This window comes from Pygoscelis adeliae, unplaced genomic scaffold (genome assembly GCF_000699105.1).
Source record: "Pygoscelis adeliae isolate BGI_AS28 unplaced genomic scaffold, ASM69910v1 Scaffold71, whole genome shotgun sequence".
NCBI classification, from domain to species: domain Eukaryota; kingdom Metazoa; phylum Chordata; class Aves; order Sphenisciformes; family Spheniscidae; genus Pygoscelis; species Pygoscelis adeliae.
In genome coordinates, this window is record NW_008824356.1 from 11,870,804 (window position 1) to 11,895,483 (window position 24,680).

Below are 24,680 nucleotides of genomic sequence, written 5' to 3' on the forward strand. Positions count from 1 at the left end.
CCTTGTTTCTCTACAGATGCCTGGGGAGGGCATTACTTTGCATTACAGCAGTTTACTTACCTTCCTCTCCTATCCCAATTTAAATAAGGTGTGTGTCAGTGGTGAATTTTGAATGGCACTGGTGGCTGGGGATTTCTTCAAAAGCACAAGATCTCAGAGAGTTGCCTGTGACCTAAATTAGTCATAACTTTTCATGAGGCATGAAATTCTGTCCTCCAAACTCAGTGACCATAACTGTTCCACTCCAAAAGAGTTGTCTAAAGTCTTGGTCCCCTTTCCACTTCCGTCAGGCAACTGATGGATATACCCAGCTGTTTAAGTCAATACCTTATTCAAGCCTATTAAAACTGTGAAGGGAATAATAATAAAAAAATGGCAAAATTGCTGATTAGATTATTTACTTGGTGTCTTGAAGATATTTTTCTTTTTACTTTGTCCTTATTCAGGCTGCCTGGAGCTTGAAAACACGAGCTTTGACAGAAATGGTGTACGTGGATGAAATTGATATGGATCAAGAAGGAATCGCAGAGATGATGCTAGATGAAAACGCCATTGCTCAAGTCGCACGTAAGAACGATTTTCACTTAAATACATTGAAGCAACAAGAGCTCTTTTGGTCAGGATTGTCATCTAGCGTAAAATAGTACATACTGAGGTGACCTGATATGGCTTTTAGCTGTTGCTACAAGAAGAGTTTTAGATTGTTTTATGGTTGCATGGCAATGTTGAGATACCCCGCATGACCTTGATGTAGAACCCCCCCATCAGACGGGGGTTCAGACAAATAGTGTTTTGTCAGCTTTTCCTCTACATCTCTGTACTCACTAGCTCTTTTCCATCAGTGCATTGATTTCTTTTACTCCTTTCTGGCTTCTTTAGGCACTGTGGGAAACTAGAGAAAAATATATGCGCTTGATGGACTGTGAATCTCGTCCATATGCCTGTACTGTAGGCAACAGTCTGGCCAAATCTGACATCACCTTTTTGTAATATTTCCCGCAAACATTTTCTGAACTCATTTTCTCTCTTCTGCTTTTCTCTACTTTTTCGTCTCTTCTTTCCCAGGGCAGTTCTTCAGCCCTGTCGTCGTTTCTTGTATGCAGCTCTTTTCACCTTCGTCAGTTCCCTTTTAAGTGGGCAGTAATTAGTAGTCTTCCACTACTTTTTGGCATTATTTGTATTTTTCTCTGTTTCTTTAGTACAATCCACATGGGAATTTTTATGCATCTTATTAGATGTGGCTCTCAACCACCTACCATGTCAAGGAATTCAAGGGAAGAACTGGATGTAGGCCAGAACTAACATTTGAAGCATTAAAAGCTTTTCTCATTTGGATAGAAGTAGGCAATTGCGTATCTATCTGATTACATTTTTAAAATTGTCATTACATGCTTGGTCACATATAAACAGTCAGGCAGTACTCAAGTTGTGTTTATACATTATGATAATCTAATTACATGTATCTCTCTTAAAACAGCATAATAATATAATTTAGACTTTGATTTTATGCCCCTTGTGGTAGAGGCCATCTGCCAAGAAAAATCATTTGATGACTATTATTGAGAAATAAGGTGTTCTGGAAAAATACATTCATACTATATTTAAACTGAAAAAAGGTGACTTTCTGGATAGTGTGTCACAGATGTCAAAGCCAAAGAAAATCAATATGGTACTGTAGCCTGCACTCCTGAATCATTGAGATAAGACTTTGCTATTCGTGCTTCAAATCCACTAGATGTGCCTGAGCTAGTATGTAGTTTTTCAGAAAGTATAAGAACTTTCCACAGAGCAAGAACGCCCTGTAGTCTTTAGTAAATTATTAAATTTGCTAGCTTTTATCAGTGTATGCCATATCTTTAGTGGGAATTATCAACTATAGCTCCAGCTGTTGCTTCTTTGTGTACATTTTAAGCCTGATAAGAAGTCTTTATTTTCACAGGTATATTTCCAAAGTAAATAGTTAAAACAATCATTAAGTCATCCAGTGATCTTTTCTTTGATAAGCTAAACAATCTTCTCATTCTGAGGTATATCTTTTAATTTTTGAGTTGAGTCTTGAAACTCTCTTCTTAACCCTTTCCAATTAATCTGCATGCTTTTTCAGTTGTAATCACCAAACCAGACAACAGTCCGCTGACACATAGAAAATAAGTTTTTCTTCTACAGCTTGATTTTACTTTCTTTATACATCTGAAGTGTTTTTCTGTTACACTTTCATAAAAAAGGTAAGCACAGATATCACTAGGGAGGGTGGAAAGAGGACAGAGCCAGTCTTTGCAATGGTGCCCATTGACAGGACCAGAGGCAAAGGGCACAAACTGAAACACAGAAGGTTCTGTCTGAACATCAGGAAACACTTTTTTTACTATAAGGGTGACTGAGCACTGGCACAGGTTGCCCAGGGAGGTTGTAGAGTCTCCCTCCTCAGAGATATTCAGAAACCGTCTAGACAGGGTCCTGGGCAGCTGGCTTTAGGTGGCCCTGCTTGAGCCTGGTTGGACCAGATGACCTCCAGAGGTCCTTTCCAACCTCAACCATTCTGTGATTTTGTGATCACTTCCACTTTTACACATGATTTAATAAAAATGGGTGCTTGCTGACTGTGGGCTTTTTCTTTTGCTGTTAAAGTGTGTTAGCCATAGTTGGTCTTGACTCAGGGTCTTCTACTGCGGCAAATCTTCCAGGATATCCTCCCCCACTATAATTATAGCTTACAAACTTAAAAATGCATAGTCATACCTCCCATATTACAACTGGTTTTGTCTGTACTTCACTTACTAAGCAGTTCAAATCCTTTTGCATCAGTTACATGTCCATTTCAATTTTGCATCTGTCCTTATCTTATTTTCCAGATTAAACTATCCTAATAATGATTTTGCTCTCAGTCTTGTGTTATTAAAAATTACTAAATTGTATAGGGTCCACTGGAAACAACTACTTTTCTATGGTTCCTCTTCACACATATATAATGAAATCTGTCTTCCACCAGTTTTTAAATTTTTATAATTTTGCTGTGTTAATTTTCCATCTATCTTGTTTATTAATAAAAATGTCCTATAGCATCATTTTACAGAAAATTCCCAGTATGTTACCTTTGGACTCTTAACACCATCAATTTTATCAGCTAAGGTTGTAATCTTGTTTAAAAGTGTTACCTTGACAACATAGTTTTCAGAAACTCATACTAATTGGCATTGTGGATAATCACAGCTATTTTATTAACTAGGGAGTTAAAGGAGTCATCTAAAGTCATCACTAACTGCTGAAGTTACGCTCTTAAATTCTGTCGCTGTTAGTGGCCATATGCACTGCTGTGGCCTCTTGATGCCTATTCGTAGCTAGTTCAGTTGGGATTCTCGAAGTAAGGACTGAGTTGCCTAGGTGAGATGAAGGGAACTAAATCTTGTAAGCATTCTCCCAGTCTGTTGCCTACCAAAAGCACAAAACAATTGTAGTTATTAAAAAACATGTCTGGAAAAGGGATTTTAATGCCCTACATTTTTTATATTATTGCAATAGTTAAAAAAAAAAGGCTCAGCAAGTGGAAGACTAGTTCATTGTCTGCTAGTCTGAAAAGTTGAAAGCCACTTTCTCCATTTCTCAGAAGAGTGCCCTAGCTATCATGTTAGAAACTCTGCTGGGTGGACTGTCCACCCTTTCTGTTGTGGAGTAAAAAATTCAAGATTCACAGGACTATAAAGAGCAAGTAGGCAACAGAGATGCTAAGTACGGCCAGCCACAAGAGAGAGAATCTTGAGTTTTGGTCCATATTTTAACATCACTTACATAGTTAGTTGGTTTTACCAAGGAAATCATGGTTAATATCTTTTTTGTATTATTTAACTTTAAATACAGCTGTAGCCAAGTGGCTACTATAATATTGGAGTCAGGGGTGCTTGGTATCAGCATGGATTAAAAAAGTCAGAAGGTATTTAGATTGAGTTAGAAGTTATCAATTTGGACATGTCTACTAAACTTGCTTAAGCAGTGGACTGGTAGTATCTCAGAGGTAGTTACAACTTGAGGGCGGGAGAGAGAGAAGACTGAAAAAGGGCAAACTTGGGGCTTATCTTGGGGAAGAAAAGAAGGAAGGAAACTACCTATTTTTTTAACTTCAGTTTTTGGAGACACTTGGAATAAAAGCAGTTCACAAGTATCTAGGAAGTGAGTAGATGAGTAACAGTGATTTGTCAAGGACTGGCTGTGTCAACTTAAATCTCATTTCTTTCTGTACACGGTAACAAGTAGTGAACAGACCAGAAGGTATAGATGTCATATCTTGCTTTTAACCAAGTTTTTAAAACCATCTCTTAGACATTCACTTAGGAGGTTAGAAAAACTGACTATAATCGAGTATCAGTGAAGGTGATGGAAAATCTATGTGCAGAAACTAGTAATTCTTAATGATCCACTGTCAAAACAGAAATATGTGAAAAGGGGGACCCTTCATCTGTTCACCTGGGCTCAAGCCAATTCACTATTTTCATTGGTGACCTTTGGATATGGATGAGTTTGAACTTTACTGTGCCCTAAATTGTTGGTGGGGTCCCTACATGGGTCTAAAGACATGAGATACCATTCTCCGTCTGCCCTGTAGCTGAAGGTTTTGGTTTACTTACTCAAGTCTGGGTGCTATTTTAGTCCCAGATGGAAAATATACCATTTCAAATAAGCATGATCTCATTGTTCCAGTAACCTTTCTTACTTCAATGCTATCTGTTGCTCCTAAGATGTTCTTTAGAATTGTTGCGGGTTAACCCCGATAGGCAGCTAAGCCCCACACAGCTGCTCGCTTGCTCTCCCCAAGTGGGATGTGGGAGAGAATGGGAATGATCAAAGTGAGAAAACCATGTTCATAGCGGCAGGTTTCTTGCAATAGTCTGACAATTTATCGGTAGTACAGTGCAATATTTGTTTTTTGTCTTCTTTGTCTAGTGCTATGTCCCCTTAGTTTGAACAAAGAAATTTCCAGTTTATTGTAAGACACAATCATTTTTTAAAGTCCCCTGGACAAGCATGTAGTATCTCAATGTGAAGTGAGAAATGCTCTTACTTTATAGGACCAGGAACATCTTTGAAACTCCCTGGAACTAGCCAAGGTGGAGGCCCCAGCCCAGCCGTTAGGTATGTGATTGTTTATTTTTTAAAAATGTGACTAGTTACAAATGAGCAAATCCTAAATTTAACTTCTGAAAATGAAATGCTTCAGATATAAGTGTTTAAATTCTCTATCGATAAATACCATCAACATAAGGATCATGTGCTTAACATCTTCAGGCCAGTAACCCAATCAGGAAGACCTATTACAGGATTTGTGAGACCCAGCACGCAAAGTGGACGGCCAAGTACTATGGAACAGGCTATAAAAACACCTCGAACAGCTCTCACAGCTCGTCCAATTACTAGTGCTTCTGGGAGATATGTCAGGCTAGGAACGGTGAGTTGTTTGTTTTCGGAATGATGGCTTTCTTGGTCATAGTATCTGGTATAGTGACATTGTAGTTGACTTAAAAGCTGCATCTAAACTCAAGTTTGGAGGAGGTGAGCATTTTTAATTTTTTGCTGAAATTGTTTTCAAAGTAGAGTTTGAAAATGTTACTTCTTGTTAGTTTGCTAATCTGTTTATATAAAAAATGTACATAAATTCACAAGTTCATAAAAATTCACATAAATTCCAAATTCACAAGTTCTGTGAGTCTCATTCACTGACGGCCATGAAAAGACTATGACGTGATTTCACCGTAAGTATGTTGAAACCTTCTCCAAGTTTTGCGGTTTACTACAAAACAATTACTAATCTCTCAGTGTCTGTCACTTCAGAAGATAAGGAAAATAAACTATACTGGTTTTATCCTGTTCTATTGGCAAAGTGAATAAACTGTAACTAGCATGAATATGTAATAGAGATTGACATCACAATAATGGCAAAATATGGTATCTTCTCACTATCGCAGGTTTGAACTGATCTTCCTAAATCTTTCTTGAAGATTTTTTTGTTATGTATCCCAACTACCTTCAGTCCACCTAGCAGTTAGTCCAAGCTACATGCTTAGGCACATTATGGAAATAGTGGAGAGAGGGAAGAAAAAGGTAGTTCCAGAAGGTAATTCATGCAGCCTCTTTCAGGGACTGTATGGGAGTAGGACAAATTCCTGGCTTTCAGAAAAGATGAAATTCAGTAAGAAGAGTCTGTACTGCACAGTAGAGCAATGCATCTACAAATGCTTTGTTTGGGTTTTTTGTTTTTTTGTATACTGCTAATATTTTGAAAATTTTCAGGAAAAGTGTGGGGGATCTTCCCACTTAAAAACTTCTTTCTCCCCTTCAGGCTTCAATGCTAACAAATCCAGATGGCCCTTTCATAAATCTGTCTCGACTGAATTTAGCAAAATATGCTCAAAAACCCAAACTGGCAAAGGTATGTAACTATTTTGATTAATGTTTTGATATCTTTTTCTTATTTTCTGACATCATGCTCATTTAACGGGATGGGGGATACAAACAATGATGAACTGTGTTGTAGATGTAAAGTTCAGAAAAATAATGCGTTACTTATCTTTTGACGGTGGTTACCAGACTTGAAATTGAAAATATGTCTGAAGAGGTTATGTTGAAAGTATAACCTAGGAAGAACATTTGTGTACAATAAAATATTCCATTGGTAAATAACTTTGAACTATGCAGACAGGAGTGATGAAGGGCAACTAAAAAAAAAAGCCAGGAGGAAAAAAACCAGCATTAGTGTCCAGAAATGCGGTTCTGTGTACAAATAGATGGCAATCCTGGCCTACAAATATTCAAATGGTTTGGATTTTTCCTTTTGATTTTATGGCATGAGTTAACACTTTCTATGTAAAAAGACTTCATCTTTTTGTTCAGAATTCTTCTTCATTTTCAGTTAAGATCTTATGATTGACAGCCATTGAAACTGAGACTATCCGCCAGTAGAACAGATTTATCCAGGTTACCTGCCCAATTTACGGGTTTCAGCTCTGAGTGGAAGGGACCTGAAAGTTGTGTAGTGATTTATCACTCTGTGGCCTTTCAGTTGAAGTTGTATAGATGAAGATGTTTTCTGTGCATACTTTGTTCACAAAAAACAACTGTTGGGCTGAGACCAACAACTCATTTTGCACAAGGTATCAAACGACTGTCAGACACGCTCTCAGGAGCTATATTTGGCTAGCAACCTAGAGTTGAAAGAACCTGTATGTATTCAGTCTATTTTGAGAAACGTAGTGGTGAACACTGTTAGAAGACTAGCAGTACCTAATAATCTGCTGGTGGACATTAGCTCCTCCAGTCCAAAACTTTAGTTAATAATTTCTCATAAACGATTAGCAAATTCCTTTGCTTTTTAAAACCTGATCTAGACTGTTGTAGGGCATTGCTTTTCAATGTGGTTTTCAAAGGAAATAAATTTTGTGTGATTGCACTGTGTTCTTCACCTGCTCCTTACATCTCTGTCCCTTGGCCTCTTAACCAAACTAGGCAGAAGAATAGATATCAAATATAGTAAGTTCTAGTCTGGCGAGTTAATGAAAGACTTCCAAACTATCATCTGAGGGCAGTTTCGAGTCAGTTCTTTATCAGTTCTGAAAAAACTGCAGGCCTTTTGTCCAATTATGTCCTTGCCAGCAATCAGCCAGCACACACATTATTCTAAATCCATCAGTCTGTAAAATAGGGAGAATGTAAGAAACCTGGGAAAGATTAAGAAACACAAGACACAGCCATAAGAAACTAAGCTTAGTTCTTCTGCTTGAAGACAGCTAGCTTTTAATTGTGTTTGGTAACTCTATATACTATTTAAGTAGGTAGGTTAGCTTTCAGATGAAATACTTATTCTCAGCAACAGCTCTCAGGAATGAGAAACATATATGTTTTTAACAATTTTTTTTCATTAGCATTTTCTGGGACAATGGGGTAGCTCTGTCTTCCGTTTTGTATGAAAAGAGGCTTAAGCCAAAAAATGTAAAGCAACAGTCATAGAAACATCCATAGGCAGTGAGTGTACTTGTCAGTATTATAGAGCTAATACATTATGACATTAACATTTCACACAGAATGTAAGATCTAAGTTTAAATTTGGAGCTATGTGGATTTATGACTTTTTTTAAACAAGACGGCATTAAGGCTAAAGCCAAAGCAGGAGGTGAGACTGCAGACTGCACTCTGTGTTAAGAATCATTGATGAAGGTTTTAATACTCTTCGAGCTGTCACCTCTCCCAGGTGCAAAAAGATGATAACTCTTGCAACTATTAAATTCATATAATTAGCCTGTGTATTCATGTTGGTATATACTCCTCCTACATACTTATTCCTTATGTGTTTGCAAAGTATACTCATCGCATCTTTTTTTTTAAGTTAGATTATCTATCTTTTCATTGCACGACTAGGTCTTCTGACATTTTGAAGTATACAGGACGGTGGCTTCTCTCTGACTAGCATCAGCCGTGTTAAGGACTATCGCAGGAAACCCCATAGTAGATATATGAGGTATCACCTGTCGCCAGAGAGCCTCTGGTAAATCTCAGTTAGCAACTGGTTTATGGCATGAAACAGGAAGTTTTATCTTTTTTAGCTTGTGGATTTTTAATAGAGTTGTTAAGATAACTCTAGATATTTTTATCCAAGTAAATGTTCAGTCATTTAAATCCTTTTGAAGGTCAGGGCCTATAGATAACAGCAGTAAATTCCTCGTGCCAGCCATGCAAGAACACATTTCTTTTACCGCTTTAGATTTACTCACTTTTACTGAATGCTTCACTGTTATTAAACTAGAGCAGGAAATGTTCTGCTACTTCTTTATTTTCTATTCTTTTGTTATCCACCTATTCTAATCTTCCTATAAATGTGTTTTTATTTATAATTCTTTAATGTCTTTTAATCATCTGTTCAGAATCTTTTCTGACCAAAAGTAGAAGAAAAGTAGGTTGTAGTTTACTTTCCTCACCAGACATGACAATTCATTAGTAATTCTCTAGTTTCCTTAAGGTAAATCTTTTAAGAATTTTGTCTAAGAAAAGCTGACAGAAGAGTCATGGAAGCCCTTAGAAGACTGCTGTCTCGTTCTGTATTTCCTTCCTCAGAGGGCAATATTTTCTTATAGCTTTTTATAATGAATAATAAGAATTTAGAAAAACATTCTGTTATTTTGAAACAATTAAGACCTAGGATTTGGATGCAGAAAAAGATCAAGGTTCAACTCAGTTGAACCTTGTGTTACTAGCACTCATACTACATTTCTGGGAATAGAGGCTTCCAGTCTCCATTTAGCTATCTAGTATCTTTCAGCATCATTTTATTCACTTAAAATGCCACCCCCATTACTTGTTATATACTCTTCTATATTTTAGTGCAGAACAGCTACAAGGTAGTATGACTTGCTTAGCTTTATACAGCAGTAAAGATGCAGTTATATTGCCATGCAATTGTTGTGGGCTTATGAGCAGTTACTGCAGCATAGCCGATGCATGTAACTTCTTTAAGCTTTGGTATTATTATGGTGTGTTTGAGTTTCAGAAGCACAATATTGTTAGCATTTATCATTTACAAATAAAAAATATTTTTTTCCTTTACAGATCCCAAAGTTCTGTAGGGTTTAGAGTTTTTTTTTTTTCCCCTAATGCAAAATTTGTTCAGCTTACATCCTTAATAAACCTATGTTTAATTCCAGTAGATTTTGCGCTATATAAGCACCTAACTATACATTGCAAAAAGTCTTTTTTAGATCACTTGTTGATTTTACAGTTAAAAAGTAATGAAAATGGTACCGGGTTTTCAAATCTATATTCACTTTCAAATTATAGCTGCCTCTTTTTTTTTTTAAAGTGACTTTAAGGAACAAAGACAAGAGACAATTCCACTAATCTCTTGCAACAAATTAAGAATTAAAATGCTTTCCTGTAATAACAATGTAGCACATCTATAGTTTTTGTCTATTCAAGTTTTAATTAAATGTAAATGTCAGCAGTTGTGATGTGTGAATGTGATTGCTTTCACAAAGAATTAATTTCTGCCTAACATAATCAAGATTCTGTATTCCTCTAAAATAATATTATCAATTTTTATCTTCAAATATGACAATGTTTTAAATATTCTTCTGACAGGCATTGTTCGAATATATTTTTCACCATGAAAATGACGTAAAAAATGTGAGTAATTCATATGTTTCATTTTCAGTTTTTATTAAGTATCATTCAGTTATTTCTGTCAGTATTCTGCTAACTAAGGATCCAGGTAGTATGTCACATCTGAGTACAGAAGTGAAGCATTAAAAGCTGTTTAAGAGAGAGAAATAGTTTCTTACAGGGATGATAATGGGGGATGATAATTTGCAAATACCAAGATACAGATTGCTCTCTTTTTTGAGAAGCAAAACATTCTAATGCTTAAAACTAGGTCCCTCATCTATCAGTATAAGATCCTTGTATCTAATGATTTCATGTTAACAGAATTTACTGGAGCCTGAGCAGTAGCTGAAACTACATGTCAGGTAGCTGAACTGCCTAGAAAGTTCAGAGTTCCCAAGGCTTGAGAGTAAGCAGTAAGTTACGGAAGACTGTCCCTTAACAGAGGAAGGTGAAATATCTGACAAAATAGTTAGTGATTGAACTGAATATCATTTGACATTTTAAACTACTGAGATGATTGTTTAGGCATTTGGGTGAAAAGAAAAGAAAGATATTTGGTGAAACTGTGGAAAAATAAAATATCAATAGGACTTTGGACACTTTTTCTAGAAATTTAATTCCATAGTGCTGAGGTGTTTTGTGGCCTCAAGAGAAAGATTATATTGTCCATACGATTGTCTATAACGTTTATTCTCCAAAAGTTTTCCTAATTATACAGTTTCCCCTTTTACCCTATCCAAAATTTTTCTTCTGTGGTTCTTCATATGTTACTGCGCTGAATGGGTAAGATCAAGTTTGGGTACATATTGTTTAAACTTTCAGAAATCGCTAAAGGTTGCAGAACTTTTTTGGCAGTTCACCCAGGGAAATAATTAATTTATTCAATGAATAAAGTGTCAAAATATTTCATTACTGTGTTAGATATATGCACCCATTTGAAATGGAATCAAAATTTCTGCTTGAAGTTTGTTTGAAAGAACTGTTTGTGTCAATAATGCATAGCTGACTAAACAGTTACTGGATTTTCTGCAATACTACTAACTGGTGTGTGATTAGATCTGAAGTTAAACTCTCCAGTTAATCAATAACACACAAGAAAATATTTTGTTGTTGTTGACATAGATCAGAACCATTTCCAAATGTAACTGCTATGTGAAGCTTTTTAATCTAGTATCAAATGATTATAGTTGTACACTGTCAATTTATTGCATAGCATTCTTTTAAGAGGATTGAATTGCAATGCACTATTAATCCAAAATATGGTTGAAACAGTAAGTGCAAGTGTCAGAAATGTCAGAGAGAAATAGCAAGTAACATTTACATGTTCTGATTCTGAGTATGAAGAAAGTGCCTGGGTTTTATGCCACTAATAATTAAAATTTATGTTGTACGTTACTGAGAACTCAGTTAACTAAGAATAAAAGGGTCACTTGATAAGATGCCACACGTGCCTGTGACCTACACTTTAAGGACATGCAGGATCTCTAGGCTAGACAGATAATTTCATATAATGGAAGGAATTTTCCAAGCACTCCAGAAAAAAAATTGTAAGATGTTTTTACACTGTACTGCATGTATTTTGAAATCCTTGCTGAGAATCCTGAACCACTGTCTTGCTGGAAAAGTTTTGCCTATGGATTTTTATGCAGCCTAGGCCATTTGAATAAATAGCCGTAAGCAAAGAAGTGTCAGCTTAGTCACCACTGTTTATTGTGTAAGGAGAGGGAGATCAACATGTTAGGTTAATGATAGCATCTTGTATGAAAAAGAATTGAATCACACTTCACAGTACAAGATGCCTTTATAATGTAATGTGTATCTCTGAAGAGATTTTTTTTAACTGTTCCGTTTGCTTTCTCTCGTTTGCTTTCATTCCACTTTTTTCTGCGCTTTCTACACCATTTTCAATATAATTCTATTCTCCAAACTGTCCCCCCTTCTTTTTGAACCTCATCTGCATTAATTTTTCTTAAACAAAAAAATAAATACTTCTGCTTATACTTGGCTGCATCACTGTTTATTCACCTCTCGTACCAATGGCATTTCACTAATTCATTTTCTTGCTTCTCCCTGAGAAGAGTTTGGTCGCTTAGGATTCAGCAGAGAAACAGCACGTATGTTAACTATTTAAAAGTTGATCTGGATCTTGCTTGATCACCCATTAGAACGTTCACTGACATTTCTTGCATCTTTGTATTACCTGCTACTGTGTGATGTTGCACATTCTTGAAAAAAAAAAACCAAACCACTTTTCTGTGCGAGATGAGATGAAAGAGTTTGGAAGGCTTGGAAGCTTGAGAAATTGGCTTAAGTTTGTGACTGTATAGACTGAAAAGCCTCTACTGGTGGACTTTCTGCATGGGTAGAATTGAAAGACCAGCTCCTGCAGTTCTGCAAATGAAACACAAAAGTAGTAGTGACGATATCCTTCCTTTGTCACTGTGCTGATCTGGAACAGTCTGTACTGTTCTCAACTGCATTATTATTTAAGAAGCAAAGGCAGGTTTATTATTTATCTTCTGTTTCGTATTCAGCCAGCATATAGAAAGAAAAAAAAAGCCTCGGCAATTTCAGTTGAAAAATATCATTAATCAGTGTGCATTCAACTGGACAAATAATGCTAGGAACTCAGTTCAAATTAAAAGTAAATACATCTGTAATCTATCAATTATCAGAAACGGGGGGATGCAAGAAGAAGAGAGAAGCACTGAGCTTTTTCAGCACTTGAAAATGTATTCAAAAGTCTTTCATCTTATTTAATGAAAAATTAAACACATCTCTGAAGAAATTACTATTACCCTATCCATTATTGTTCTTGACTTGTTTCCTTTTGAACACATATACTTAATAACTGACTTTCTGTACCCCTTGAGGTATTTCTAAAAGCCATTTTATGGGCTAAATGCTGTAAGAGCAGGGCAGTTTAAAAGACTTGTCCAGAAATAGTTCAGCTGCTACTTTTTTCAGCAATAGACTGTGACATCGTATTCTGCCATTATTCACAGGGTAATGATGACAAGACACTTTGTCCTGAGGAAGAACAATGAGTTTACAATATATACTTGGAGCTATAAGTCATGACCTCTGATATGTCCTTAGTTCTTCCTAATACTCTGAAGTTTATAGTCTCTGATAGAAATCTATCTATAATGGAATTATGTTAGATTTACAAACTAGAAATCTGGAAGATGCTCACCAAAAGAAATTGTGTTAAATTGACTATGGCTAACGTCATTTACTCAGCTATCTTATATATCCTGTGTTGATTTGTCTACAAATAAGACTTTAGTCAAGAACTTTGCAGACGCTTGCTATCGTTTCCATCTATCTAATTTCTTGGTGCATACAGTACTATGTATGAAATTACTAAGTTTCAAACAAATGTACATTTATCAATTTAATTTTGCAATACAATAGTAAATTACCACAACCCTGCAAGCTGTTTTATACTGAGTTACAGTTGGTAGACAATTTGGAAGTCTTAGTTATAAGTTTAGCTAAGGAAAGTAATGGTAAAAAAAATGAATCTCAGAATCATGCTCAATACAGTTACAATTAAAGAATCTACATTCTTTTTCATTTAAAAACGGCTCTGATTCGTTCTTTAAGAAAAACTTTTTTTTTAAACAGAAAACCCACTAAGTGTTTAAGGGGGGTTTATTATCTTTATTTGCACAAATGTAAGAACTGAGAGTAAAATAAATTTGTTCTGAAAGGCTTCCGAGGGCTAAGGCTGTTATTGAAATGGACTTCTGCATACATGAGTAACTATGCGAAGTGCTCTATAAAGTAAAAGTTTCAGCTGACCAGCATTTCCAGATGATGAGTTATATCCTAATGCTTATTAAAACTTTTGGGACAATCAGTGTGGGTTTTTTTCTGATATGTACATTAGAAGCACAAATCCTTAAAAGGACATACCAGTATCTGCCAATCCACAATCCATGCTGTTTTTCCCTTCTAGTTATTAGTATGACTGCACCAACATTCAGCAATGCACAGGAGTGCAGGATAGGCATAACAGTTACTACTGCTATTGTAGATTGGTTTTAAATTAACATGGTCTGCAGATTGAACATTGATTTTTACCTAAACTGTGCAATTAAAAAAAAAAAAGTTTGCAGCAAACTGAAATTGAAATATGCTAGCAGTTGGTATTGACATGGCAAGGTGAAGGCTTTGACTTTTAAAAGTCTATTTTAATCAATTTACTAACGTTTCAAAGGCCACATTGTCAAAAGATTTTGTTGTAATACCAGCAGAAAGTCTAACTAGTCAGCATGCAAAAAGCTGACATTGATATGCACAAAGCCTTTTCAGGCAAACACTTTTTAGAAATGTTGGTGACATTTGTAGTATTTTTGAATTAAAGTTTTTGTGATCACTTGTAAAGTGTCAGAAACAGGATTTTCCTACTCCTTTCCTACTTCCTTAATAGGAAAGTATAAAAACAGGACTTAATTTCAGAAACTAACTTCAAAATGAAGTCATGCTTTGTTTCTTGATGTTAGTAATAAGATCCCAGTAAGAGTTCAGGATCTGCACCGACAGATAAACTGCTGATGTTAGTGTCTGCTAAGCCTGAAGCAGTCTTAGTTCCCACTTTCCAATAGCAGCCAGAATTGTTAGCCTTGCATAAAATAGTTATCAGAAATAATTAGGGTACCAGAAAGAAAGCTGAATGTGTAGCTACAGAAGGGATCGTTTTTTGAAATTCAGTCCTTCTCCTTGAATACTTGTCATCAGAGCACTCTAAGGAAAGCTCTTTGAAGAACATTATTTGCAGTATGATCCTTACTCATTTTAAGTGGCTGCTCATGCTGCATTAGAAGCAGATGTGGTATTTGACAGACACACGCATTGTTTCTACATTTGTAAACACAACAGAAGTAACTGATGTGTTAACATCAACTACCTTCCCAAATTTTGCCAGTACTGGGACAAAATTGCTTGTATACCTTCGGATGAAAGAAAGTATTTGTCTGAAAGGGAAACCGGTAATTTCTGTCTGGAAGCAAACTTCTTCCCCATTACAGCTGTAGTGTCCAGAGGCCCTGTTGTGCAATTTGCAAAGCCATTAAGAAACAAAGGGCAACCAAGATAAGAGCTGCCATCTGAGGTCTTCAAGGATTCCACCTAGCTGGAAGAAATAGTGACTTCAGAGTTGTAAGCTCTCCTCAGTGTTCTCTCTCCTGTCACAGAGGCAGGGAATGACACCTGTCTCTTTCTCTTTGAGGACAGCATCCGTGCAACTCCTTAGCCTGAATTGCTACAGAAAACAAATCACTCTTTCTCACAGAGCTAAAAGAGAGCAACTTGTCTAAGTTGTCATAGCTCTGCTGACTCTGCTGTGCTATGTCAAATCTACAGCTGTTGATTACTTGCAGCCTCATTTTGCTAGCAGGAAGAACAGGAATCAAACCCAGAGGTAGATGTCACTAAATTAGGCTCTTTCTAGTATTTCAATTATTCCGATTATTTTTTTTCCTGGAAATTACTGGTTCCTCTGCTACTGAGTGGCCAGTGAACAGAACTTTTCCATGTTGTTCCTAATAGGTAGCTAGTTTCTGATTTCTGTGGTCTGGAAAACGTTTATGAAAACAAAAAAAAGGGTCAGTTCTTTGTTACAAAAATACTGCATTAAAGCTTTTTAGACTATTTCTGATGATATCCCTAAAATAGAAGTAACAAACATAGCATGGCTTTGATACGTTCTGGGACAAAAAGGAATTTAACAAAAAGGAACACTAACAATTGCTTCTTTGGTAGGTTTTGGTACAGAACACACATCTATTTGTTTTAACAGAAATGTTGAAATTACAGCTAAAACATGAAAAGCCATAGATTGTCTGTGGTGGCTGATGGTAGCACATTGATTAGCATACCTACTTTTCCAATACGCCAGATAAAAGATTTTAAACCTCCACCCTCTTCAATAGCTGTTTATTTCTTAGAATATTTATCTATTTTTCCTACCTGTCATAAAATAGTTATTTACATCATAGACTTTTTAAAGGAAGAAGTATTTCTTACTCTACACATCTGAGAGTTCCCAGGAGTGGAGGCAGCCTGATATTAGCAATGACATGACAATTTCTACAGTATTTCAAACTGGCTGAACTGATTTCTTTATTTTAGTATATTTTTACTTGTTTTTGACAACTTTTAGTGAACAAGGATGGGAAGCTTGGGAAAAAAAAGGCTTACGCAAATATTCTGTATATTCTGAGGCAGCACTTCAGGAGTCTGATCAAATTAATTTTATATTTTTTCTTTGAATTACTAGAAGCTATTTGGATTACATGTTCTTATAGGGACAAATTATCCTTTCAGCTACTTTATGCGCTAAGCTATAAAAATAGTAAACATAAAGCGGTGCCCCCACCTCAAGTTTACCAGGACTTTTTGTTCAAAATTTTCTCTTTACAAAAACCTTTACATTGTTCACTGCGTGTTCTTTTTCTTTGTGTAAACACTGAAGGTATTAATGTTAAGATGATGGGTTTGTTTTGGAAGGCTCTAGATTTGGCAGCCATTGCCACTGAGCACGCACAATTCAAGGACTGGTGGTGGAAAGTCCAAATTGGGAAGTGCTACTATAGGTAAGCCGTTGTTCATTTCTTCTATGATCAGTGAGTATGAGTGCGGGACCTGAACTGCTGGGTGCATTGCGCAATGCTGAACACTGAGAAATAGTTGAGTAGGTATTTAGTTGGAGAGCGCTGTGCTTACAGTTAAATCTCCTTTAATATACAAGGAGATTATGTTCAACTGCTTGAGGTAAAGGCATCAACATAGAGTACCTTTAAGTAACTGAATTAGTTGCATCTTCACCTTTGTTAATGTGTTTCAAAGTCATTATTTGAAAAGTTAGTAAATAAATGCAAAGAACTGTTGTTAAAACAGACCACACAAAATGAATATTACAATATTAGCTTGAAAAATTAACTGTCAATGAGGGCTTCAGATTGATGAAATAATAATAAAAAAAAATATTCACATTAGACACTTTCTGCCAGAGGTACATTTCCCAAGAAAGAAGTACCAGTTCCAAAGATGCCAAGGCCTCAGGGCTGGCACCCCATACCCGAGCAGCTGATACAAGTGACTTAGGAGTACCCCAACACTGTGCAGCGATATTAAAAGAAAGAGTGGCAACAGTGGGGAGGAGAGCTTGTTGCAAGCAGTTCAGAGTGGTTGCTGAGGATCTAGCTAAGCTTGTAACAGCCAGTTCTACCAAATCAGGTGAAACTCCTCCTGATACAACCCTGCTTCCCATAATTCAAACAAGTACTGAGGCAGCTCCCCCTTTCATTCTTCACAATGTGTTTGTCCCATGAATGTAAAACATATGGAACCATATTGGTTGTTAAAAAACTGAAGCATCATCTGCAGTCTTTAGAATTCTATAAGCAGTCCTTGTATGAACAGGCTGATAATACAAAGCAGTTAACCCTTTAAAATTCCATGTTGTATCTTGGCTTGAAACTATTGCTTCTTTTTAGATGCCCAAACTAATGAAATTCTTCACTATCCTTAACTTTTATTTGCCATTCTTTAGAAGATTTTACTGATTTTTTTTTTTTTTTTTTTTTTTTTTTTAGCTTAGAGGTCATTCATCACTTTCAGGATTTTTATGAATAGTGTTATAGAAACTAAAGCATCCAAGCAGGCACATGTATTTCCAGGATCCAGAATGACCTTATGACCCCATTGACTGTGTTTCTTTGTTTTGGCTGACTTGTTCCGGGTGTGTTTTGTGTTTCTTCACCAAGTATATGTGCTCTTTGGCTGAAGGAAAGAAAAGGCAATTTGCATATGAGAAAGTGTACCTTTTTGCTGTTGTTGAAATGGTACAATCCTCTTAATTTTGTGGTCTATATAGCATTTATAGATTACTGCAAAATATTCTACAGTAATGCTGCAAAACAAATGCTTTTGAGATGAAGCAGACTTCTGTGAGGTTCATGTGCTATATACTGCCCCCTCCCAACTTATCTGCTTGGAAGGCTTAAGCTGTGGTGCTGTTTACAATATGGCATGTTTCCAACACACAGTTAAAGATTTTTAATATCAGCAGCAGAAATTTCACCATTTCCCATACGAGGCTAGGTGAAAGTGGTTTAGAGATGATTAACCATTCCCTAAACTTTACAGTGGAGAGTATCTACATGATCTTTGTCACGAGTGAGGAAATTCTGCTCCAAAACCATGTGGGTAGAGGTTGAGGTGTGACTTTAATTGCTCATTTTCTACTGTCCATTCTGTACAAAGAGCAGGAAGGAGTCCTATGAAAATGAGTACATCGTTATTCAATTAGCACCAGAAGGCTGCATGTACAAAAGGGGGCCAAATTTCATTAATTTGCCTTTTTCATAGTTTTGAATGGTTGCTTTGTAACCTTAATATATTTAACAGCATGGGTTTTGTTAACATGCACACAAATATATGACCTTAAAGTATGCTTTTGGGCAGTTCATGTTTGTTTTACTGTGCACTGCTTCATTATTTAATAAGCTTTTCTTTAAAAAAACCCAACCAAACAAATACCTTCTATATCTATCTGTTGTCTCTTTAGGTTAGGATTATATCGTGAAGCCGAAAAACAATTTAAGTCAGCTCTCAAGCAACAGGACATGGTTGATACAATCTTGTATTTGGCAAAAGTAAGTCATAGATTTGCTTGTTTAAGAATTAAGTGAAATTCCAGACTATCCCTGAGAAGTCCATACACCAGAATAGCTGAGTATTGAGCTTGATACACCATTAAGTTTAATAGTCTGTGATCTCCATATAGACCTGAGACAATACATGCTAACAGCTGAAATTGAGACTATAGTTTACAAAAAGATTTTGGAGCTTCCAGATTTCATTTAAAAAAAAACCCAAACCCAAACAACTCCTTCGTTACTGTATTCTTTGCTCTAAACTCCAATGAGGATTATATAGCTAAAGAATTATTGGAGTTCCAGTATGAAGAACAATATAGCTATATATGGTCTCCTAGGAAACTAATGCAATAAATCAGGAAGCAAAGAGTGAAGTTCAAAATCCTAATTTCACAACCAAAATCAAAACAAAGTGAGCTTAAAGGAAGCAATCGGAGACCTTGAAACAGAGAATGTTCTGTCAAAGTAAAGGCATTAAAAGCTTTAAAAGAACAAGTGGCACAGCTAAGCCTCACAATTACTTGTTTACCAGGGTACACATCAGATTCTAAACATTTTCCAAGACATTCAAGAAAAGGTGGCCTATGAGAAACTAAAACTGCATTTTTCTTCCTCTTGTCCTAGAAGGAGATGAAATCAGTTGCTCTTTATCAGCTCCCTTTAAGACAGCTGTCACAGGCCTATCCAAAAGTCATCACTGCTAGAGGATAATTCAGATATTCATACTATGATACTTGCTTTACCTTTACATTTCTTGAGCAATTTACGTTTTGCATTTAAATGATCATCATTGCTACCTGGAGACTTGTCTTCAGTACAGGAGTTGGAGTTAGTTTACTCAACTGAGCTTAGTAATTTTAGATTTCTGTCACTACCAGTCGTTCTGCAAAACATTGGAGCTACGGAGTGATTAAATTGGCAGAGTAATTGGATTAACAAACAGTGATTAGTTATGGGAGATATGCATCCCCCCACATCATTACTAGCTCGGGTAGGAGCTGCATTTGAACTCCCACTCCACAGACCAGCTTGCTCAAGTATAAAGCATTGCACAACATGATTTAGTGACTGTGGGTGGACAGGCAATAGAGCAGGGCACTGAGATATAGCTCAATCTGACAGTACTGAAAAGATAAGACTGGAGTTAAGCAGCCATTAAAAAAATAATAGGATTGCATCAAGTTCTGTGCAAACAGATGGATACTACAGTACCAATTAGTTTTCTGTTTATATTCATTATTACAACAGCTATCTGGGTTTTTAAAAATCTTTTCCTGAAAGCTAATTCTCCCTTGAAATGTAATTTATGAAAAGATAAAAGACCAAAAGAAAACTTCTTTAAAGAAGTTGGGGCTGCTGAGAAGTTACAAAGTATTTCATGACCCAGAAGAGCTGGTAATGGGATATTTTTAGCAGAGATAAGAGAGATACCAAAAAGAAAATGGAGCCATTCTGCGTTTAGCATCTAAAACTTACTGACTATAGCTATAGTACTTTTAAAGAGCAGGTCTCCCCAAAGCAGCTGCAAGTAGGTGGAAGTTGTCCCGCCTATCTTTTAATTTCTTTTGCCAGTCATCTGGACAGCAGTTCTACAGTCTGCAGAGATGTTGGACAGTGTGATACGCCACTGGATATGGGAATTACGTAGTAGAGTACTGTGGCTGTGTTGCCTTAGCGTAATATTTGCACAGAGGATCTGTAGTGAGTGCATCTTTGGAGTGAACCTCCAGATGAAGCAATTGAGCAGACTTGAGTCAAAATGCTCAGAAAACATACTTCATAAACAAACGTAAAAAGATAAAAAAGGAGCAGATCTGGTGGAGTTTCCTGTCCTCCATTTTTTACATTTTTTCCCTAAGATTATGAAGATAGCTGTGCTTCATAGCTAGATCAGATCAAAAAACAAGCAAGCAAACAAAACAAAAAACCAGCTAATTAAAATTTTCTCTCAGTTCAAACAAAGAAAATATGAAATTATTTGTAGGTATGGCAGTGTGCACTGGCTTACTACACGTATTTAGGATAAATTGTACAAGTCAGTCACATAGGTGATACTTAGGAATAAAACAACCAGCCAAAGTTCTTCTTAATTAAGAAGTCATACCCAGCTGTCATGTATTGTCTTTCATCTGTGTACTTTCCACTGAAACTCTTCACAGAGTAATTTAGTTGTAGAAAACTGTTGCTAGAAGAAAATAAGGAGTGTGACAGTCACAATGGAGACAATTACTTAAAGTTTAAAATTTAATGCAGACATAAAATTCATCAGAAACGGCTGCATGGTTTATAAATGAAAAACTGTAGCAAATGACTTGAAGTCTCTTTTAGATACAGCAACATGCCCAGATAGAGTGCATTAGGTATAAATTGATTTAAAGTGTATTAATTGATGGTGTCATTAGTGCAGTCCTAGTCTACCAAGTACCATGCCCCCCAGAAAAACCAAACCCCTTGCTCTGTTATTGCTTTTCACAAGAAGGAATTAGTTTTCTAGCTTAATACAGGAAATGCAAGTGACATTGGCAAAATGACTGGAAAAAATTGCCTGTAGTTTTTTTCTTTTTGTCAGTGATCCACTTGAAATGGCAGTCCCTTTACTAAGGAGGCACTCACAGCCAACAGCTCTTTGACAATTAAGAATGTCACTTGAGTGGTCATAGGAAAGAATTCTTTGCAAATGTCTACAGCAGTATATATCTATAGGGATGCAAATAAAGAACTTATGACTTTAACTAGTATTTTGATTGTCGGCACTCAAAAGTCCATGAAGCTCAAGGGCAGAAGCAGAAAATGTGTTTGGAGGTTTCTCAGGTGTGCCATTAATGTTGATATTTTCCTTACATTGCATCACAAAATGTTTGTGTCAGGATACCAGTCACAGATGCTTTCCCTTTTTTAGTCATATCAAGTATTAACACTATTTAATGTAATATTTATCCTACAGGAGCACTCAAAACACTTTTCCACTCAGTGGGAGACAGATTAATCGCTCTAGCCATCTAGTTTCCCAAAGCAGGTGTGTGGGGTTTTTTCCTTTGCTGTAGCTGTGTTTACCATACCCCACAACAGGAGGACTTTACAGTTTTACTCTCAGACAGCTGCAGAGGTGGTCTCTATCAACACGTTGATGTCCTCTATCCAATTCTCACACAACGTTATCCACATCACATCTTGTTCATAATCAACACAGAAGCCAAAATCGCAGAGACCAAACTGCCCTCTTTCTGTTACGGGACTTTATTGTTTGTGACAGGGGAGGATGGCAGAGCAGTAAGGAAATTTGAAAGTGTCACTGCTCTGTGCAGTGCAGTCTTACTTGACTAAGTAAAATATTTTGGTATTCCAGCACTATCAACCTGAAGATCTGGTTCTTTCAAGCCTAATCATGAGTTTTTAAAAATATATTAAACAGGAAAATATTCAAGGTGGTACCTTCACCTCAGTGTCAAAGTATATTATTTTGATATGATAATAAATAACAAGATACTTTTTTGGTTAATTAGTAATGCCCAGATGAATTAATAATGTCTAGATGATATGCATGCAAATTTAATTATCTTAATTAGCCTATTTTATCTTCATTACAGAGATTTATTCCGTATTCACTCCATTATTTTCCCAGTATTATTCACTATCTCAGCTAACGGTTTACTGCATAAAGGGAGGTGTCATCCCTTTTATTTATCTCCCTTGTCAAACAGCAGTAGAAGTATAAAAGTCAGACTTTTGACGTTTATATACACTTTTTATTTGCTTAGGTGTATGTGCGCTTGGATCAGCCTGTAACAGCTTTGAACCTTTTCAAGCAAGGGTTAGATCGATTTCCTGGAGAAGTGACTCTTATTTGTGGAATTGCCAGAATCTACGAGGTATGCACCCACTATACAATCCTTATTATAGCCAAGGTTAGCTGCCTGAGCAAGAAAAAAGAGCCAATAGTTGAAAATAACCGTAAGGTCATCAAAAATTAACTATGTTGATTTTCGGTATCACTAATGCAAAACAGGTAACATTACACACAAAGATACCAAAGTAATGTCGGGGGAGCCTTGCAGGCTTATTTGTTTAAATGGTTAATCACACTAGTGAGACCCTATTTACCCTTGACACACAGAAGCAAGTCCATGTTAAGTCAAGTGGTCCAGATGTTGTCCATGTAGCTAGGTCTAGTTTATCTATGTTTTATCGTACTAAAACTGCTCAAGTCACCAACAGCCTGCTAGCAGGATTAAATAGCAAAATAGTGTACTCGTCAATGTTGTCTTTATTGGCACTATGTGTTACTGTTAGTTTCTTAAGCCAGTGAGAACAGCTGGAATGTGAATGTTTCTTAGTTTAGGAAGTAGATGTTATTTTAAGTAGGATTAGTTTTAAAGTAGTTTCATTTTAGCTTGGTAACCATGTATTTTGTATTTTAAAAGTGTGTATTTTCATGTCAAACAGTGGACTTAATATTGTTTTTCACTGAAAGTTGGTAATGATGCTATTCCAGAACAAACATTTTAAACAAAGTCACGAATTTTTTTTTTTTGTCTACATTCATACTTGGCATTCTTTCCTGTTCCCATCATTCTCATCTAACCCCTAAGCATTAATCCATTTTCATATTAAATCCTTTTTGTCCTTCAGCAAGGAAGAAAACAGCTGCATAATTTTTGGAGGCTTTTCCTTCTGAATTGTTGAACAGTTTTTAATATGGATATTATTTTGCAGAACCATACATAACATTGCATAACCCTGTAAGGAATTATTAAAGGGCAGCATATAGTTGACAGGATCTAGTTTTGCACTGGCACCCGAGTGCAGGATTATAGCTTCATTAGCAAAGATTTGTACTGCAGCACAGGCCTGTTCTCATTACATAGACTCACAGGTGGAATATATGCATCAGGCATCTTACTCGGAGATTTTCTTCTCTGTCACTACCTTTTGACAGTAGGAAGAGTTGTAGACCTTTTTTGGTTTGATTTTAAAAAACCTTTATTTTTAAAGGGACTGCTTTAGTACTATTTCCTTTAATTACAAGAAATACATTTTTTCATAGCTAAATACGCTGCTGAGGTTAAATAAAAGCATTCTTTAGTCATGTTGAAAGTACAGTGTATCTACGGTACACAGGTAGAAATTAATCCTCTCTAAACACAGAAGCGTGTTTTGGTCTTTTAATTTATTTCTTCTGATGTGGGGCAGAGTCCTCTGCTGACTTGCACTCCTCAGAAACAGTGTGACGTTATTTACAGCAATGAGGTCACCCTAATTCATCTTCCAAGTAGCACACATCCAAGCTAATATTTTTATATAATATAGTTCTCTTAACTGGCATATCCGAGCTAGTACAAATTTTGGTAATAAATCCACGATTCCTGTTTTCAGAGGCACGTAATAATTCTTCATATGCAATTATATTCTCATTTGTGCTCAGAGCAATTCATGAGTTGACTTACAAAGCACTGAAAATAATTTGAGACACTGGCTGGGGAAATAAGTCTACTCTGCGTTACCATACTGGGAGAACGACTGCACAGCACTGTGTATCACAAGGCATTGTGCAAAAGGTAGCAAATGCCTATTGCACATGCTAAGCTTCTGACCAACCTTTTTTTCTAAAAAGTAAAAAACAACTCGCAGAGCCGAGTGCAGGCGCGTCCTGCCGCAGAGCGGCAGATCGCGGTGTACAGGGGGGTGTCCTCAGCCGGGGAACCCACAGGGGAGCGCAGAGACCCGCCGGGAGCCGGCAGCTCTCACCAGGGCGGCTGACGAGGCGGGGGCGGGGCCAGGAGCGACAGCGGCAGATTTAAACGCGGTGTAACCGCCACCAACTGTCACTCGCAGAGGCGATCATCGCAAAAATGATCAGGGGCTGGAACACCCCTC

General features: G+C 36.6%; 1 protein-coding gene across 1 annotated transcript in view; it reads left to right on the forward strand.

Annotated features, from left to right (window-relative positions):
* Positions 1-544: 544 nt before the first annotated feature.
* The window catches only part of TTC8 (tetratricopeptide repeat domain 8), a 35,536-nt gene continuing 11,400 nt past the window's right edge, over positions 545-24,680 (forward strand). Inside the window, exons 1-7 of the mRNA XM_009319433.1 lie at positions 545-567; positions 5,061-5,124; positions 6,329-6,418; positions 10,114-10,158; positions 16,654-16,739; positions 18,716-18,803; positions 22,565-22,675. Coding sequence (XP_009317708.1) covers positions 6,335-6,418; positions 10,114-10,158; positions 16,654-16,739; positions 18,716-18,803; positions 22,565-22,675 — 414 coding nt within the window. The 5' untranslated portion in view covers positions 545-567; positions 5,061-5,124; positions 6,329-6,334. The remainder of the gene's footprint in view (positions 568-5,060; positions 5,125-6,328; positions 6,419-10,113; positions 10,159-16,653; positions 16,740-18,715; positions 18,804-22,564; positions 22,676-24,680) is intronic.